Genomic DNA, 18,703 nt, shown 5'->3' with positions numbered 1-18,703 from the left:
TTTATTTATTTATTTATTTATTTATTTATTTATTTATTTATTTATTTGAGAGAGAGAATGAGATAGAGAGAGCATGAGAGGGGGGAGGGTCAGAGGGAGAAGCAGACTCCCCGCTGAGCAGGGAGCCCGATGCGGGACTCGATCCCGGGACTCCAGGATCATGACCTGAGCTGAAGGCAGTCGCTTAACCAACTGAGCCACCCAGGCGCCCTAACCACCAGCTCTTCTCTCCGCCCTCAACACCCCACCCAAAAAGAAAGAGAGAGAGAGAGACCCTGATGTGTAGTGTTTGGTGTAAATGTTCCCACCATGGCTGATTTCATGTTACCAACATGACATCAATTTGATTGCAGAATTTCTGAAACTCTGACAGATGGCTTTCACTAGCTGGTTTGAGTTGACTCCAGGACACCACTGGGTTGTTGTGAGATGGTTCTGTTCTTATCGATGTGATTTGATCAAGGCCAGCTTCCTGAACATATAGCCTGTGTAGTCCCCACACGGCCCATGCTTTTTTAATGCTCAGCAGTCACTGTTTCAAAATTCTTAATAATGTTTGAACAAGGGGCCTCACAGTTTATCTTGCATGGAGCCCCACAAATTATGTAGCCTGTCCTTTCCACAGGACAAGATTTGGGTTCCTATAGTGCCCAGCAGTAGAAAGGTGAGTAGAGGGGAAACACCGGGAGATTTGCAGTCTGTTTCTTAACAACATGATCATGATCCTTGAGAGACACATATGACATTCTTTCCTGGGATTTATGTTTCTTCCCAGCAGATTTGGGCAGTTTTATTTTGCTAACATCAATCAGGATCAATGAAGTTATCTTGGCCTTGAAATTTTTTCTTTTTAATTGTGGTAAAATACAACATAAAATTTACCATCTTAATTATTTTTAAATGTACAATTCAGTACTGTTAAGAACATTTATATTGTTGCATGACCAATATCCAGAACTCTTTCTTTTTTTTTAAAGATTTTATTTATTTGACAAAGAAAGACACAGTGAGAGAGGGAACACAAGCAGGGGGAGTGGGAGAGGGAGAAGCAGGCCTCCCGCGGAGCAGGGAGCCCAATGCGGGGCTCGATCCCAGGACCCTGGGACCATGACCTGAGCCGAACGCAGACGCTTAATGACTGAGCCACCCAGGCGCCCCCCAGAACTCTTTTTATATTGCAAAACTGAACCGCTATATCTATTAAATAATAACTCCCCATCCCCCTTCCCCCTAGTCCCTGGCGAACACCATTCTACTTTGTATCTCTATAAATTTGACTACTCAATTTACCTCATGTAAGTGGATTCATACAGTATTTGTCTTTTTGTGACTGGCATATTTCACTTACTATAATGTCCTCAAGGTTCATCCATGTCAGATTTTTCTTCCTTTTTAAGGCTGACTAATATTTCATTGTGTATATCTACCACATTTTGTCTGTCCATTCATCCTTCAGTGGACGTGTGGGTTGCTTCCACCTTTTGGCTCTTGTGAAATAATGCTGCTCTGAACATGGGCATACAAATATCTCTCTGAGATCGTGCTTTCAGTTCTCGTGTGTATGTACCTAGAAGTGGAACTGCTGGATCACGTGGTAATTCTCTATTTCATTTTTTGAGGAACCTTACTGTTTTTCATAGCAGCTGCGTCATTTTGCATTTCTGCCAGTAATACATAAGAATTCCAGTTTCTCCACATCCTTGTCAACACTTGCTATCTTCTTGTTTTAATGGTAGCCATCCTAATGGGTGTGAGATGGTATCTCATAGTAGTTTTGATCTGTATTTCCTTAATGATTAGTGATGTTGAGCATCTTTCCATGTACTTGTTGGCCATTTATATTATCTTTCTTGGAGAAAGGTCTATTCAAGTCCTTTGCCAATTTTTTAATTGGGTTGTTTGTGGAAGTTTTATTTTTTATTCTTAAATTCTTTGATAGCTTCTTTACTACTTTCATGATTTCATATTTTTACACTTACCATTTTTAATCTTTAAATTTGGAAATAATTTCAATCTTACGGAGAAGTTGAAAGAATGCAAATAATAATAAGAACGCTGTATACTGTTTTACCAGATTCACCTACCTGTTGACTTTTACCCCATGTGCGTTAACCTCTGCGCGCTTTCTCTATCTTTCTCTATCATCCATTTATGTAAACACATAATTTTTTTCTGAACTTTTTGAGAGTAGCTTGCACACATCATGGCTTTTTACTGCTGAATACTTTACTGTGTATTTCCTAAGAATAAGGACATTTTTTTTTACAGAACTATAGTACAGTTACCGATGCCAGGAAAGTTTACTTAATACTTCCACCACGTTCAGGTGCCACATTTCAATTTTGTCTGTTGATCCAGTAATAGCCTTTATAGCTTTTTCCCCTCCAATACATAATTCATCTGGAATCATTATGGTATTATCATGTCTCTTTAGTCTCCCTTAATCTTAAACATTTCTACAACTTTTCTTTATGACATTTTTGAAGAATACAGTCACCCCCACTATCATCTTTTGTAAAAAAAAAAATAGAATTTTCCTCATTTTTGGTGTGTGGTTTGCCTGGTTTTGGTGTGTGGTTTAATATTCTCACCAGAATATTACCTGAGTGAGGTACCCTTCTCAGGGTCTTACTTGTGGAGGCAGCGGTGCCCACCTGCCCCCCCATTTGTGATGCTAATTTTGATTATTTGGTCAAGGTGTTGTCTGATTTCTTCGCTGTACAAGTTAGTTTTGTATAGTTACTATTTTTCCCTTGCAACTAATAAGTGGTGGGGAGACATTTTAAGACCGTACAAACATCCCACTCGGCATTAAGAATTTCCCCTAGATTGAGTATCCATTGATGATTCTAGTGTGATTCAATATTTACCTTGTTGGCTGCAAAACAATGATTTGGGGCGTCTGGGTGGCTCAGTCCTTCGGCTCAGGTCATGATCCCGGGGTTCTGGGATCGAGCCCCTGGTCGGGCTCCCTGCTCAGCAGGGAGTCTGCTTCTCCCTCTCATCTGCCTGCCGCTCCCCCTGCTTGTGCTCTCTCTCTCTCTCTCAAATAAATAAAATCTTTTATTTAAAAAAGAAAAGCAATGATTTTCAAACTCCAGTATTTTCTCCACGTTTATGTCAGCCCTCAGCATTCTGCTATATGTAAGAGCCCTCCTTTCTCCCCCAGAAGTTTTTTTTGCCCACTAAATTCAATCCTTCCCCCACCCACTTTTTCAACTAGTTTTGTGTATGCTCAGATACTTACATGCATGTAGAAAATACACACACACACACACACACAGAGGACTTGGCTCTTTGCCGTAGAAATTCAGTAGTTTGTAAGGGGTGTGGCTCAACCTTGGTATCTGAAGTGTAGCTGTTTTGCGGACCTTGGACTCTGGCCATGGCCTGGTGGAGGGGGCTGGCTGTCATGGTGCTGAGAGTGTGGGAGGCTCTGGGAGGCAGCACCTCACATTACGTACTTTTTCCTGGACTCTCGGGGTTGAAAGGTGTCTTAAAAGTTATCTAGGCAATCCTGCCCCTGGATAAAATGAAACTTGGTAAATCATCTCATGTTTCATTTGCACCTGACAGATTTTCTCATGTAAAAGAGCACTGCCAACCACTGCATTTAATGAGGGTATCACACCCCCTAATTAATGAATTTAACATTAAAAACCAAATCAATATTTTTGAGCGTGGCATAGGATTTTCTTAAGGAGAGCCACGTCTCTCTATTGAGGAGACCTAACAACAGCTTCTTTTTAAGGCTTTATTTTGGGCCCTTATTATTTGTAAACAGTGGAAAGAAGACTGAGTGTGGCCAGGCCACAGGTCATTCATTCCTTCCCCTCTGACACACAGATTTGGGGGTGTCAACAGAAGATGCAGCATTTTCAGGGAAAGAGCCAGGCAGACCTTAAAGCTGACCTCTCGTCCCTATTCTGGCTGCTTTTATCAGCACAAGAAAGGAGACAAATCAAGAAAACCTGGGGCAGAACCTGGGGAGGCATCTGTGTTGCCCTTAATCCCAGAAAGTTCACTCAGCTGCTTTCAGAACCAAATGGACAAACCCAGTAAACGGCTTGCTTGGCCCTTGGTTGTTGCCGAGAGAAACTCTAGCATTTTGCAGGAAGGAAAACGGGGCTTGGGGAAAGAATGGCCGGAAGTGTTTTGGAAAGTGAAACCGAAGTTCTTTTGCATTTTTGTTCCCTCAGAGTCAGGGAATTCTGGTATTGTGCAGCCTGGGAGTGAGGCAGTGCAGCTTTGGTAGGGCTTGAAGATAAATCCCCCTCTTGCAGCCAGAAGCCCGGAGGGCTCCAGCAGGGAGGCATCCCTGGAGACTTGGGGGCAACTTGCCGGTCACCTCAGACAGGTCTCCTGGGGGTGCCCACCACACAGCCAGCGGCAGGGTTAACACCTCCCCAGAACACTTTTGCGGCATTCTGTTGCAGGCTGAGGGCAAGGGGTTTGGGGGTGGAGTGAATGGTGAGAATCATGCACAAACGACGAGGGCCCTCGGTGATGTTTCAATTTTGTATTTGAAGATCTAGAACGTTTATGTGGGACTGAAGTCAAAACTGTCAAGAGAGTATACTCAGAGGAGTCTGGTATTCCTGCCCCTCTTCCCCTCCCCCATAGATTGCCATTTTTTTTTTTAGTTTATTTTTTTATTTATCCTATTCCTGCTTTTGGGAAAAAAACCCGCAGCCATCTCTCCCCTTTATTATAAGAGGGAGCCCATTAAAATACTGTTCTTCACTTTACTTCCTTCATGTAATAGTATCTCCTGGAGAAGTATACAGTATCTTCTGTGTCCTGGTCCACTGTGTGGATGGACCACAGCTCTTTCCTGCACTTTCTGTTGCTGGGCATTCGGGTTATTTCTAGTCTTTAGTTATTCCAAATAATGCAGTGAATAAATATCCTTGTGCATGTGCCATACATCATATTTTTGTCACTGTGTCTTTGTGAACCTCCTCCTCTGAGAAAGCAGAGTCGATTCTCTTTTTGTCAGTCTCTGCGGATCTTTTCTCTGGCTGGGGACAAGGTATCCGTCCTTCTCTGCATCAAGTCCAGCTTTTCAGCCCTCATCCTAGCTGTGGATTTCCTGCGTTTCATTCATTTCCTGTCTCCTCAACAGAAGGGTTCCTGGCAAGATCAGCCTTCAAGGAGTAATGGTAGGTGTTTCTAATACACTTTACATAACTTGCATCAGTGTGGCAGGAATAGAAACATCTGATACACACCAAGCAATTTGAGGTGACTTGGGAGAAGGTTAACAAATGAGTGGAGAATTCATTTCTTATCTCCATTCAGGCATGGATTATACCAGGCTTTTCTGTGGGAGGATGGAAAGGGCGGGGTGGTTTCTGCTTTGAAACCCTTGCGCAATAGCATCTGGGGAATGCGGCAATTCCTTCCACCCGTCACCTCCCCCCGCCCCCAATGAGCTCACCCTCTGGAAGGAGGGATGGGAAGCCCTGGTAAGGCTGGAACCCACAGGCCAGCATGACAGAGTGGAATGCTGACTCTGTGGAAACATCTGGTGTGTGGCTCCAGATACTACTTGTATTTTTTGGAGGGAGAAAGGCCGGAGGGAGAGAGGTCACTGGTGTGTTTTGTGCCCTGAATCCTTGCCCAAAGACCATGACCTCGGGGAAAATATTCCAGCATCTGCTACAGGGTTGAATGGCTTATGAACAAGTTTTTGGTGTAGTCTCTCCATGATATGTAAAGTTTATCAGAGGCCATTCCTTATTTTTTTTTTTTTTCTGGAAATTTAAACTTCAGAGTCCAAACACTTCGCTTTCCTAGGAATCTCTGCCTTCGGCCTAAGTAGGAGATTGCATGATACAATCTTGAATGAGAGTTACTATTACCGAGCGCTTGTCAGGTGCCAGGCCCTGTTCTAAGAGCTTTCTAGGGCTTATCTCATTGAATCCTTCAATCACCTGGAGATGGGTACCACGGTTATCCTTGCTTAATGATGAGGAAGTGGAGACTCGAGAGGTCTAGTACTTTCCTGAAGGGTCACACGACTAGAAAGGAGTGAAGCTGGGATCTGAACCCAGCAGCGTGACTCCAAGGCTCCCCCTCCGAAGCCCTGGCTCTATTACTCTGTAGCTCCAGGAGCTTAGGTAATGGCTTCACTTCTCTGAAGAGTAAGAGTTTCTTTCAGTTTTGCAATTCTGTGGTTTGGAAGTTTGGACATGACTTCCCTGAAGCATTACCTTCTCCTAAGGTGAGGAGGAATTTACAGGTGCTCTGTACAACGACAGTTTGGCTCCCTTTTGGTGTGTTCTATGGTCTGGGGAAACTGGATTCACTCAGCCTGAGCTGCGCACCCAGGACTGACCCTTAACTATGGTTAATAATTAACTCAGGCCTCAGAGACTGGGGCAGAGCCAACTGGATTCTACTGAAAACTTGTGGGGTGTGGGAGAAGAAAAGCTTGAAGTTTCATTTTCCTGTACTGTCATGTGACAACCCATCATTGGCTTCATCTCTGGGGTGGATTCTTGTTTAGAGGAGCCAAGGAGTTTGCAAGAACACTTCAGAGCAATGCATTCCTTAGCCAGGGCTCAAGACATGACTGCATTAATCCCTGGGCTGTGGACTGATTTTCTCCCTGCCCAGACTGGGTCTCTGGGTTTCCCTTGTCTCCCCTCTTTCTGCTTCGTGGTGTTCGCATAGCCCCTCTGTATCCAGTAACAGACCCATGCTGCGAAAGCCCATCCCAAGCTTTCTGGCAGAAACCCTGGAGCGGATTCCTGGGATCCTGACTCCCAGCCCATCCTCTGTCAGGATATCTAAATGTTTGGGGACGGATATTGGAAGAGTCTGAGAACTTCTTTTCTGGTCCCCACGGAGATGCTGGGAGCATCTGCTGCCACTCTACTTTCTGAAACCAGCACAGAGGTTTGGACGGTTTCTTCAGGTCTCTCTCGAGGGTCTATCCCTTAATGACTTTGAGGGCTCAGAGCTGTTTGTTTCTGTCATTGTTCTTCTTCCTCTCTCTGTGATTATCTCTGCCCTTCCCACCTTTCTCTGAGACACTCAGAGGTGTGTTGACCTTTGGCCATGAGGGAGGCCGTTCTGTTGCCCTCACAGCCTCCCAGGGCCTTTGAATGATTTCCGGGTAGAATTTTCTTTTCCGTTGGCCGACGCGACTTCTTTTCTCCTCAGATCAAAGACACACCGTGTTTTTAGGAGATCATGTTAGCCACACAGAGGCCCCACTGAAGCCAACTCAGCTTATTTGTCATCACATGCTGTTAACAATAACCTTCAAAAATAATTGCGTCTGCCTTCGGCTCAGGTCATAATCTCAGGGTCCTGGGATGGAGCCCCGCGTGGGGCTCCCTGCTCAGCGGGAGGCCTGCTTCTCCCTCTCCCACTCCCTTTGCTTGTGTTCCCTCTCTCGCTGTGTCTCTGTCAAATAAATAAAATCTTTTTAAAAAAATTGCTTGTATTTTAAACTTCTCACTGTGATCTCTACAGAAGAGATTTCTGTGTTTTCAGAGGAGTCAGATCACTCCAGGATCTTACCGTCCGACAATTGATAAGCATTTGATAGATTTGTTGTCTCGTTAGATCCTTACTTACGCTTTCTTCACTTTGCTGATCCAAAAAGGAAGACACTTTTGCATAAGCTCTTGGTTTGCCAAAGTTAAAATACATATTCTGTTATTTGACAGTCTGCAGTCTGAATTTTAATCACTACCTGGCATTCCACCTTAGACTTAAGTGCTTAATTCCAGGCCAGGACCGGAATCTGGAGAACTCTCCGCCTTTGGTACTGATAAACGGAGTGGTTGGTTAGAAACGTGAAACCCTTAAAATGACGATTCCCTAATAAGTGGTTCTATCTCTTCTTCTTTCAAGGAGGCAAATGTGTACAGGATGGATCGGAAACACAGAGGCCACTGTGTTGTTGTCAATAACCACAAGTTTACCTCAATGTCCGATAGACCAGGGACTGATAAAGACGCTGGTAAGAAACTCTGGAATAGTATATCACATGCAAGTTGGGGATCTTAAAAAAATCACTTCTTTATTTTCACATTTTCTTTCTGTAATTTTAATCTTCCATTTAAATGTAAGGGTGATATCGTAAATGTTTCTGGCCTCTTGTATGTCCCTGGTGTTGTAGTCCACCTGGGCTGCTCTAACGAAATACCATAAGTGTGATGGCTTATAAACAACAAACATTTATTTCTAACAGTTCTGGAGGCTGGGAAGTCCAAGAGCAAGGCTCTGACATTTTGATGCCTGGTGAGAGCCCGCTTCCTAGATGGTGGTCTTTGTGCTGCGGCCTCACTTGGCAGAAGGGGCAGGAAAGCTTTCTGGGGTCTCCCTGTGGGCTCTACCCTCCCGACCTCATCACCTCCCAAAGGCCCCACTTCCTCATACCCTAACCTAGGGGTTAGGATTTCAACATACGAATTTTTAATTTAAATTTTAGGTAGTTAACATACAGTGCAATATTGGTTTCTGGAGTAGAATTTAGTGGTTCATCACTTACATACAACACCCAGTGCTCAGGGACGCCTGGGTGGCTCAGTCGGTTAAGTGACTGCCTTTGGCTCAGGTCATGATGCTGGAGTCCCAGGATCGAGTCTCGCATCAGGCTCCCAGCTTAGCAGGGAGTCTGCTTCTCCCTCTGACTCTCTCCCCTCTCATGCTCTCTCTCTCTCTCAAATAAACAAATAAAATCTTTAAAAAAACAACAACAACCCAGTGCTCATCATAACAAGTGCCCTCCTTAACACCCATCTCCCATCTAGCCCATTCCCCACCCACCTCCCTCCATCAACCCTCAGTTTGTTCTCTAGTGTTAAGAGTCTCTTATGACTTGTTTCCCTCTTTCCTTTTCTTCTTTTTCCCCTTCCCATATGTTCATCTGTTTTCTTTCTTAAATTCCACATATGAGTGAGATCGTATGGTATTTGTCTTTCTCTGACTGACTTATTTCACTTAGCATTATACTCTCTAGCTCCATCCATGCCATTCTTTTTGATGGCTGAATAACATTCCATTATATATATATATGGAATATTCCATTATATATGTATGCACACACACATACCACATCTTCCATTATGCATTCATCAGCCAATGGATATTTGGGTTCTCTCCGTAGTTTGGCTATTGTTGATAATGCTGCTATAAACATTGGGGTACATGTATCCCTTTGAATCTGTATTTTTGTATCCTATGGGTAAATACCTGGTAGTGCAACTGCTGGATCATAGGGTAGTTCTTATTTATTTATTTATTTATTTGAGAGAAAGAGAGAGACAGAGCAGGAGCAGGGGGAGGAGTAGAGGGAGAAGCAGACTCCCTGCTGAGCAGAGAGTCTGATGTGGGACTCGATCCCAGGACCCTGGGATCATGACCTGAACCGAAGGCAGATGCTTAACTGACTGAGCCACCCAGGCGTCCCAGGGTAGTTCTATTTTTCACATTTTGAGGAACCACCATACTGTTCTCCAGGGTGGCTGCATCAGTTTGCATTCCCACCAACAATGCAAGAGGGATCCCCGTTCTCCGTATCCTCTCCAGCACCGCTTGTTTCTTGTGTTGTTAATTTTAGCCATTCTGACCGGTGTGAGATAGTATCTCATTGTGGTTTTGATTTTGAGCATCTTTTCATGGGATATAAACATTTAAACCATAGCAGGGGTGTCACCAACCTGCTGAGAGTGACAAGAGCCCCTGACCAGTTAGAACTCTGTGGTTTGGGGGAAAGCATGGTGCGTCAGCTAGAGAAAATCCATATTTGAGTTCTGGTTCCATCACTAACCAGTTTGTGACTGTGGGAGAGTCCTGGGGCCTTGGCTTCCTTATCTGTGAAATAGGATGAAACTTGGGCCTCTGCCGACTCTCAGGACCATTGTGATAGCATGGTGGGTACTATAAGAAGGCAGATAGTAAGTTGTAAAATTTTATTGTTATGAAAGTAAAAAAACTCCCAAGCTTCAGGCTCTTGGCTGTGCAAGTTTTATAACTATTCACATTGTTTCATCCCTTCATTTTATTGCATTCCACTCCATTTCATTTCATTTTATCATTTCCCCTTTCTCTCCTTTTTTTTTTTTACAGAGCACTTGAGGCATGTGTTTGAGTGGCTTGGGTTCAGTGTACATGTATATGATAATGTGACCAAAGGACATCTGGACAAGGTTCTGCAGGAATATAAGTGTCATCCAGGCCATTCTGACGGAGACTGCTTCGTGTTCTGTGTTCTGACCCATGGGAAATTTGGAGCTGTCTACTCTTCAGATGGGACCCTTGTTCCCATTCAGGAGATCACGTCTCACTTCACAGCCCAGCAATGCCCTGGTCTGGCTCATAAGCCCAAACTCTTTTTTATCCAGGCCTGTCAAGGTGAAGAGATACAACCTCCTGTATTCGTTGAAGCAGATGCTGTAAATCCTGAGCATGTATCCCCTTCCCTTAAGGACAGTATTCCCGATGAGGCGGATTTCCTTCTTGGCCTGGCCACTGTCCCTGGCTACGTATCCTTTCGGCATGTGGAGAAAGGCAGCTGGTATATTCAGTCTCTGTGTAATCATCTGAAGAGCTTGGTCCCAAGGTGAGAGTTTTGAGTTGTTTCATCCACCTTTATCCATCCATCTGTCTACCTGTTCATCTGTCTGTTCACACACCCTCCCATGCACCCATCCATCTGTCCGTCCATCGATCCACTCATCCATCATCCATTCATTCATCTGTCCATCTGTTTATCCATCTATCCATCCATTCGTCCATCATCCATCCATCCATCCATCCATCCAAACATCTGTCCATCCAACAAACCTGTATTGAGCACCAGCATATAACTGCAAGAGAAGATACAGAAATTGAAAAAAAACCCACAGTCTCTGCCCTCAAGTTGCTCACAGTCTAGAGGGATAGAAAAAATAGATGGGGGGAAGAGCATCCCCTGTGGCCAACGCACATTGTAAAGCATAGGTGTTATGGGAACACATAGAACTAGTACTTCACCCAGATTTGAAGGATCAGGGAAAGCTAGAGATGACAGATAGATGTTGGGTAAATAATTGGGATGAAAGGCATGCTGGGCAGAGGGAGCAGTATGAGTAAAGGTAGGAGGGCCTTTTATTTGTTCGTTTGTCAGTGACTCATATTTGCTGAGTGCCTGTGTGTTGCCTTTGGCATTATAATACCTTTGATCTACTGCTCTGACAACTTTCCTTCTGGATCTGTCACATGCTGCTTACGTGCTACTCTGGAAATGGGCCTTCACCATGGTTTAGTCCCAGACCCAATTCTCGGCTCTCTATAGCTCTTGGCAGCTTAAGCTATCCCTGGAAGCCACTTTCTCCATGAAAATGTCTCCCAGATTGCTATCTCTCGTCCATTAATCTCTGAATTTTTAGAGGGCAGAGTTGTTTCATTCAGCTTTATATCCTCATACCTGACACAGTACCTTCTCTGCTGTTGAGCTCCATAAATATTTTCTGGATCAATTAATGACTGACTGAGTGAATCTCCTTCTTCAGGTCAGTCCTATATATTTCTTGCAGCATGCCAGACATCCCACCCTTTTGGTGCCCTTGGGCCTCACATTCAGTATGCCTAGTCCTAAATTCATCTGCTCAGCCCTCTCCAGCAGCCTCCTACTCCTGAATCCCCATTTCTAGGAATGGTCACCATGATCTTCTGGGGATTAAGAATTGGAAACTCAGAACTGGAATCTTGACTCAACTTTAGCTTTTCCTTCTTCTTCGCTAATCCCTCCATCCCCACCATAGCCATCGAGGACCAATGTCCTATGACTTCAGGGACAAGGCAGTATTTATCAAGGTCTTACTACGTGCCTACTGTACTGGGCACTGAGCTAGGAACTTGGGGTACAGTCGTGAAAAAGAGAGACAGAATCTCTTCATGGAGCTTATTGTGTAGTGAGAGGAAAGGAGGTAATGAAAATGTAGGAAGTGAGGGGCGCCTGGGTGGTACAGTCAGTTAAGCATCCGATTCTTGGTTTCAGCTCAGGTCGTGATTTCAGGGTCATGGGATTGAGCCCCATGTCGGGCTCCACGCTCAGTGGGGAGTCTGCTTAAGAGTCTCTCTCCCTCTGCCCCTTCTTCTCTCTTTCTCTCAAGTAAATAAATCTTTAAAAAAATGTAAGTAAGTGAATATTTAAAATAATAAGATAATTTCAGGAAGGGATACCTGCTGTGAAGAAAGCAAAGAAGATAATATAGAGAATGGGGTGGGGAGCTCCTTGAGCAAGGCTTCTTGGTAGAGGTGACATTCCAAGTGAGACTGAGTGATCGGAAGGAGTAGCCGCAGGAAGAGCTAGGGGCAGGGGGCTCAGCTGGTGTGAGACACGACGCAAGGACTAAGAACCAGGCAGGGCCTGCATTCCCACCTGAAAATAGCAATCATGATGAGGGTAAGTAGTAGTAATACAATGATACTAAAACTGATGGTCAGTGGACTGTTACAGTCAGCGTTCTATGTGCTTTACATAACTCACCTCACTTACGTCTCATGCAGCCCCTAAAATGGGTACTCTTAGAGTCCTTATTTTAGAGCTGAGAACACCGAGGCTCAGTGAATTTAGTGTGAAGTCAGTCACTGTGTCTACGGCCACACAGTGAGTGATGGAGCCGTGATTCACACCCAAGGTCTGTCTCCAGAACCTGTGCTTTGCTTCCAAGGATGTGAATTGCCCACCCCTGGAACATTTTGGGAAATGCTACATATCCTGCAAGCCCAGGCTCAAAAGTCACCTCCTCTGTGGAGTCGTCTTCTCCCAGAAGGAAAGTGCTCTTCTTCCTCTGAACTTGCAATGGACTTTGTCCGCTTTTTTTTTTTTTAAGATTTTATTTATTTATCTGAGAGAGTGAGAGAGTGAGTGAGTGAGAGGGAGCACGAGCAGGGGGAGGGGCAGAGGGAGAGGGAGAGAGAAATCTAAGCAGGCTCCCCACCGAGCAAGGAGCCCGATGCGGGACTCGATCCCAGGACTCCGGGATCATCACCTGAGCTGGAGGCAGACGCTTAACTGACTGAGCCACCCAGGTGCCGCAACAGAGGATTTGTCCACTTTTTATATGGTGTTGATCACATTCTGCCTTGTATTATGAATTTTGTGTATATACCATACTTGGTATGTGCTTCATGTCTGCATTTGAAGTGTTTAAGCTCAGGAACGGTGTCATGTTTATCTTTGTATCCCTCCTCAAACCAAGAATAGAGAGGGCATTCTTAATAGTAGGGTCCCTCTCTATCTTTATCCCCTACCTATCTATTCTATCTATCTGTCTATCTATCTATCTATCATCTATCCATCCATCCATCCATCCATCCATCCATCCATCCATCCATCCATCCATTCATCCTATTTATCTATGCATGTATCATCTATCTGTCTGTCTATATCCACCAGCTTGGAGGAGGAACAAGGAAAAATATATATAATTATATGCAAACTTCCTTTGTGGACTAAGTGCCTTAACGTGCAGTATGTGAGGCACCTGGCTGGCTCAGTCAGAAAAGCATGAGACTCTTGATCTCAGGTTCATGAGTTCAAGCCCCACGTTGGGTATAGATTGCTTAACAAAAAGAAAAAAAGGGCACCTGGGTGGCTCAGTTGGTTAAGCATCTACTTTCAGTTCAGGTCATGATCCCGGGGTCCTGGGATCGCGCCCCACATCAGCTCCCTGCTCAGGGAGGAGTCTGCTTCTCCCTCTCCCTCCGGCCCTCCCCCTGCTCATGCTCTCTCTCTCTCAAATAAATAAAATCTTAAAAAAAAAAAAAAGAATTAAAATGCAACTGTGACTGTTATAGTGGTTTTTTTTTTTATTTATTTGAGAGAGAGAGACTGAGAGAGAGAGCGCATGAAAGGGGGGAGGGTTGGAGGGAGAAGCAGACTCCCTGCTGAGCAGGGAGCCCGATGCGGGACTCGATCCAGGGACTCCAGGATCATGACCTGAGCCGAAGGCAGTCGCTTAACCAACTGAGCCACCCAGGCGCCCTGTTATAGTGTTCTTAAACACTAAATGTAGAACTGAAAAACTTCATACATAATGTAGCATTTTTTTTTTCAACTTTGAAATAAGCATTTCTTTATATTTGGCAGGACTCCAGTTAGCATCTTGGCCTATTCAACTAGGAAGAAGCCACATGTTTTAGGGTTTCTTCCTATGACCTTTCTATGATGTGATTTCTGTCTCCTGATTGAAAATATTTTTTCTTCTCTGCCTGCAGAAATGAAGATATCTTATCCATCCTCACTGCTGTCAACAATGATGTGAGTCAACAAGCAGACAGACAAGGAACAAAGAAACAAATGCCCCAACCCGCTTTCACACTACGGAAAAAGCTAGTATTCCCTGTGCCACAGGAAAAACTTTAATAGTAGAGAGTTCTCATTGACTCTTGGACTTGAAATGAGGCTTTGGTCATCCATTCCAGTCTCCCACCCATCACAGGAATCAATGATAGATGGTGAGCTGGCCTGCATATGTCATTCTAATTATTGGAAATACCCTATTTTCTCATGCAGCAAAATCTTTTTTTTTCCCTTGTTCTTTTTGACAAGTCTGAATGTTTGAACACTTTCTTTCTTGAAGCTTCAGACTGTAGTCTTGGCTTTGGTTGCACGCCCTGGGAAAAAGCAGTTGGCCTTGGTTTGTGCATCCGTGAGGTAAAGGGTGGAACCACGTAGATTTTCAGATTCCTTTGAGCTTTAAGAACCACTGTTCTTAGCCTCAGTTGAGCTTCAATTTCCTCTCTACGTGACCACCCCTTGTTACCATTCTGCATCCCCTCTGCATGGCCTTGTTGTGGACATTGGATAATGGTAGAGATCACACATGGTTCATTGACCTTCTCTGCTCTCCCCTTCCTAAGGTTCCTCTCCTGCACATCTACCTAGGTGAAAATTTGGTCTATACGGTGCTCATTTCCTGCTTTAGTGTAAGGAAGGTATTCCTGCAGGAACTGTTTCTCTTGGGTCAGGAACAGGTTCGGCTCTAGGATGCTGATAGTCTGAATGAAGAGAGACACACTCAGCAACTCTGGGAGCAGAGACTTTACAGCCTGAGATTAAATCCCATGTTGGTCAGACCCTTTCAGAAGCTGATAACCGAACACCCATGTCAAGCCAACTAAAGCAAAGAAGGGAATTTATTGTCTTAGTCGTCTGAAAACACACATATGGGTGGGCTGGCTTCCGATGAGGCTTGAATCAGGACTGAGTCTGCACGATAGCATGTCTCTCTTGGTCAGGGGTTCTCTCGATGGCTGTGCTGTGCTGACTACGGTCAACAGCCCCTCTCTGTTCCTCGGTCCAAAGGATGGAGGAGGGAGGCAGCCTGAGGGTCTGAAGCTGTTCACAGGGGATGTTGTTCTCTCCTTAGAGAGTTGTTCGGCTGTGCCTTGGAGGGTGTGGTTCTGTCTGGAAGACTTGATACTTCTTACATTAAGGCTTTGAATATCTTTATTTATGTGAACTTTTTTTTTTTTTTCAATTTCAAGAGGAATTTTTTTTCTCAGCTCCTGCAGGAGGGAGGTTGAAAGTCCTCTCCTTAAGGCCTTTATTTCCAGATGAAGAAGTTGAGGCCCCAGGAGGCAAAGTGATTTGCTACAGTCCCCCAGATGGCTACTATTTATAGGATTTTATTTCCCACTTGAGTGAACTGGAATATCATGGATATAGCAGGGCTTTAGGAACATTTCCTTGGGTATTCAGATGTTCATGAAAGGTGTCAGGGAATGAAGAAAAATAACTCTCAGTAATGCCTGATTTTGCAGTTATTCATGTGAAAGTCACATTAATTTATGGTGTATTTGCTATGAGAACTATTCATAAGAAGTTTTTTATAATAGTAATTATGTAGATGGAGCTAGTCATTACGTGGATTTGAATGTAGCTTGACCAAGGAAAGGAATGTAATAAATATGTCAGAATAATCTTCCCAAACCAGTGTTTATACAAGTCAAAGCTAACTGCTGGTGGTTACAGTCTTTGTCCAACTGAATATACACAGCTTTGGGCCATTTCATAAAAGCTTCTCTGCGAGTGAAGGATGGTGTGGTTCAAAACAAAAAAGCAAAGAATCTGGAGAGGGAAGCCTTGGGTTTCCATTTGGCCTTGTGACTCCCTTGCTCTGAGACACTAAATCAAGGTAGTTTTTCGAGCCTTATGTATGAAGTAGAGAAAAATGACCTATTTAAGATAAGGATTTAGGGGAATATATAATATACGAATATCATAATAAATATATATTTCTCCATTTAAATCCAGTTGTTGCGAGGTCCTATAAGACCGTTAGGTGGCAGATACCTCTGGCAGTAACCTCAATGGAAACAGCAGAGTTTGAGTTCCTTTGCGTCTAATTCCAGCTGAGTTTTAGCCGCAGATCAACCCTAGCAATCCCCACTGGTGTCCTCTGAGTGAAGTGCTGGTTCTTCCCTCACTGATCACAGTGTCCCCAGCTCTCGGCTCTGAGTCCTGCTGGACGAGACACCACTAAGGAGCTCTCCTTCAGCAGCAGCCTCTTGGGTTCGATGCTGAAGTGCCCCGGTCCTGTGGGTCTAGTCCATACTGCCCTTGTGCTGGAGCTTAGTGCTTATGTAAGGTTAAATTCTGGAATCAGGAAATGAGCCACGAGCTTTCTTTTCAGACTTCTCCGGCAAACACTTGAGGAGTCACTGGAGACGTTGATGACTGTAAGTCATGGGCCTGTGCGGACACCAGGAACACACCCATCCTTCAGTCATTTCTCCTAAACGGAGCGTGTACACACTTGTCCCTTGTCTGTGAGTGTGTGTGTGTGTGTGTGTGTGTGTGTATGGGAATTTAGAGCAAAACACTGGAGGTGACTTGGTCCCAGGTATTTGGCAGTGGCCATCGTCAGCCCAGACATTTATGAAAGAAATGCGCAGATCGAGTGAGGTCTCTGTATATTTTGAGTAGTTGTGCTCAACCTACAAGAGCTATGGTTAATTTTTTCTTTTTTTTTCTTTTTTTTTTTTCTCGAAAGTCTAGCTTCTACCAAAAAAATGAAGGGTGAGGAAACGTTTTATAGAATATTATGCAAATGTTAGTTGTTTAAGAATGATACTACTGGTGTGACTGTTATTAGAGATACTAGTCACCACAGCATCCTCCTGCTCTCTGCTGCAGGGCCTCACCATGCGAGTGGGCAGGTTGGATATTGCCAGGGCTCCCCGTAGCCAGTGCTCAGATAATGCAGACTTACAAGCAGCTGATACGGTGTGGTTACTGATCCATCCGAACAGCCACTGACCAGTATAACACTATGGGGAATGCCACCGAAGAGCAGCTCTTTATCAGTGATCCCGTCTCCACTGAGGTAGACCAAATGAGAAGCTGACCTCATTTGGTAGATAACTTCTGTGCCATATTTGAGTCCTAAAATCTTCCAGGACTGATACTTTCTGAATGATTTAGTCATGTTCTTAACCTGGAATTCTTGGGTCCTTGGATGTTTGTGGATTTATTCTCAGGGTCTATGAGTCTTCCACCTTCCGTTTGAAATGCTTCAATTAATAGAGGTGGATCCTGGCTCTTCTGCATGATCTCTTTGTATCTGAGCACTGACAAACAACTTTTGTGTCTGCATCCTGGTGCCCACGGGAGTGACGAACTTTATATCGAACTTTTTAACGTAGCATGGATTAGGGTTCAGGGCTAGAGGTCCTCAGACCTGTTGTCAGATACCAGCACTTAATCTACCTGAAACCTGCTCCAGTCCATCCTCTAAGTCATGACAGACTCCTAGTCTACAATCCCTCAGCCCCTGCTGAACTCTGGAGGGAACTCACACTACACCCAAAATCATGGATTTGGGACCTTGGAAGAACCGTGGCTAGGGAACCCATGGTCCAGCCTTCGGGGTCAAATGGCTTACTCAAGTCTTACAGCTCTTAGTGCGGGATTTGCAGTCGTGTGTATCTCCGGCTTTGCCGTCTTGCCACCTGGTTTCACTGTGAGACAGCTTTATTTATCCTTTTCCCTGTTGTGATTTGAACCTGCTTAGAACGTACTTAAACCAACCCTGCCTCTCATTCTGAACTCTGAAGCCCTGCCAAACAATTGTAACTATCTTCCGGTGAAGTACATGTTGCTGGTGACAAGTTATTTAACTTTGTTTCTGGTAGGGTCTGGCTCTCCTCAAAAGTCTGCAGTTTGCCTTTAAGGACCTGGTAAGAATATCGCATGTGTGGTAAGGACATGTTTGTATCTTTAAACAGCAGCTAAATTCCTGAAAATGGAACCCTTTTTAAAAAGTACTAGGAGAAATTCCTTGTTTAAAGAAAGACTGATTTGCCAGTATAAACAACCACTTTGTTTTTTTGTTTTTTTTTTTAAAGATTTTATTTATTTATTTGAGAGAGAGAGAATGAGAGAGAGCACATGAGAGAGGGGAGGGTCAGAGGGAGAAGCAGACTCCCTGCCGAGCAGGAAGCCCGATGCGGGACTCGATCCAGGGACTCCAGGATCATGACCTGAGCCGAAGGCAGTCGCTTAACCAACTGAGCCACCCAGGCGCCCTTAACAACCACTTTGTAACATAACTTTTGCAGATATGAATTTTTAAGAGGATTTTTCCTCTTTTAAAATTTTTAAATTGTATGAATTTTTACTTTTTAAATCTATTTTTGAATAAATAATATCTTTACATTGCTCAAAGAGAATACAAAAAGGTATTCAAGA

General features: G+C 44.2%; 1 protein-coding gene across 3 annotated transcripts in view; it reads left to right on the top strand.

Annotated features, from left to right (window-relative positions):
- CASP10 (caspase 10) overlaps positions 1–18,266 on the top strand; it is a 48,948-nt gene extending 30,682 nt beyond the window's left edge. The window contains exons 7-9 of one of the 3 annotated variants that reach the window (XR_004679616.1): positions 5,126–5,162; positions 7,870–7,978; positions 10,090–10,232. Coding sequence is in view for 1 of the 3 variants with exons in the window: in XM_035007401.1 (XP_034863292.1) it covers positions 7,870–7,978; positions 10,090–10,582; positions 14,227–14,374 (750 nt within the window). In the remaining 2 variants the exon portion in view is untranslated. Of the gene's footprint in view, positions 1–4,999; positions 5,163–7,869; positions 7,979–10,089; positions 10,583–14,226 lie in introns of those variants that run through there. The other 2 variants (XR_004679615.1, XM_035007401.1) reach the window with 2 other exon arrangements.
- The last annotated feature ends 437 nt before the right edge of the window (positions 18,267–18,703 follow it).

Source organism: Mirounga leonina, unplaced genomic scaffold, assembly GCF_011800145.1.
Source record: "Mirounga leonina isolate KUSES-001 unplaced genomic scaffold, KU_Mleo_1.0 Mir_151, whole genome shotgun sequence".
NCBI classification, from domain to species: Eukaryota; Metazoa; Chordata; class Mammalia; order Carnivora; family Phocidae; genus Mirounga; species Mirounga leonina.
The sequence above is the reverse complement of the archived record's forward strand: the minus strand, read 5'-3'. Positions and strand labels throughout refer to the sequence as shown.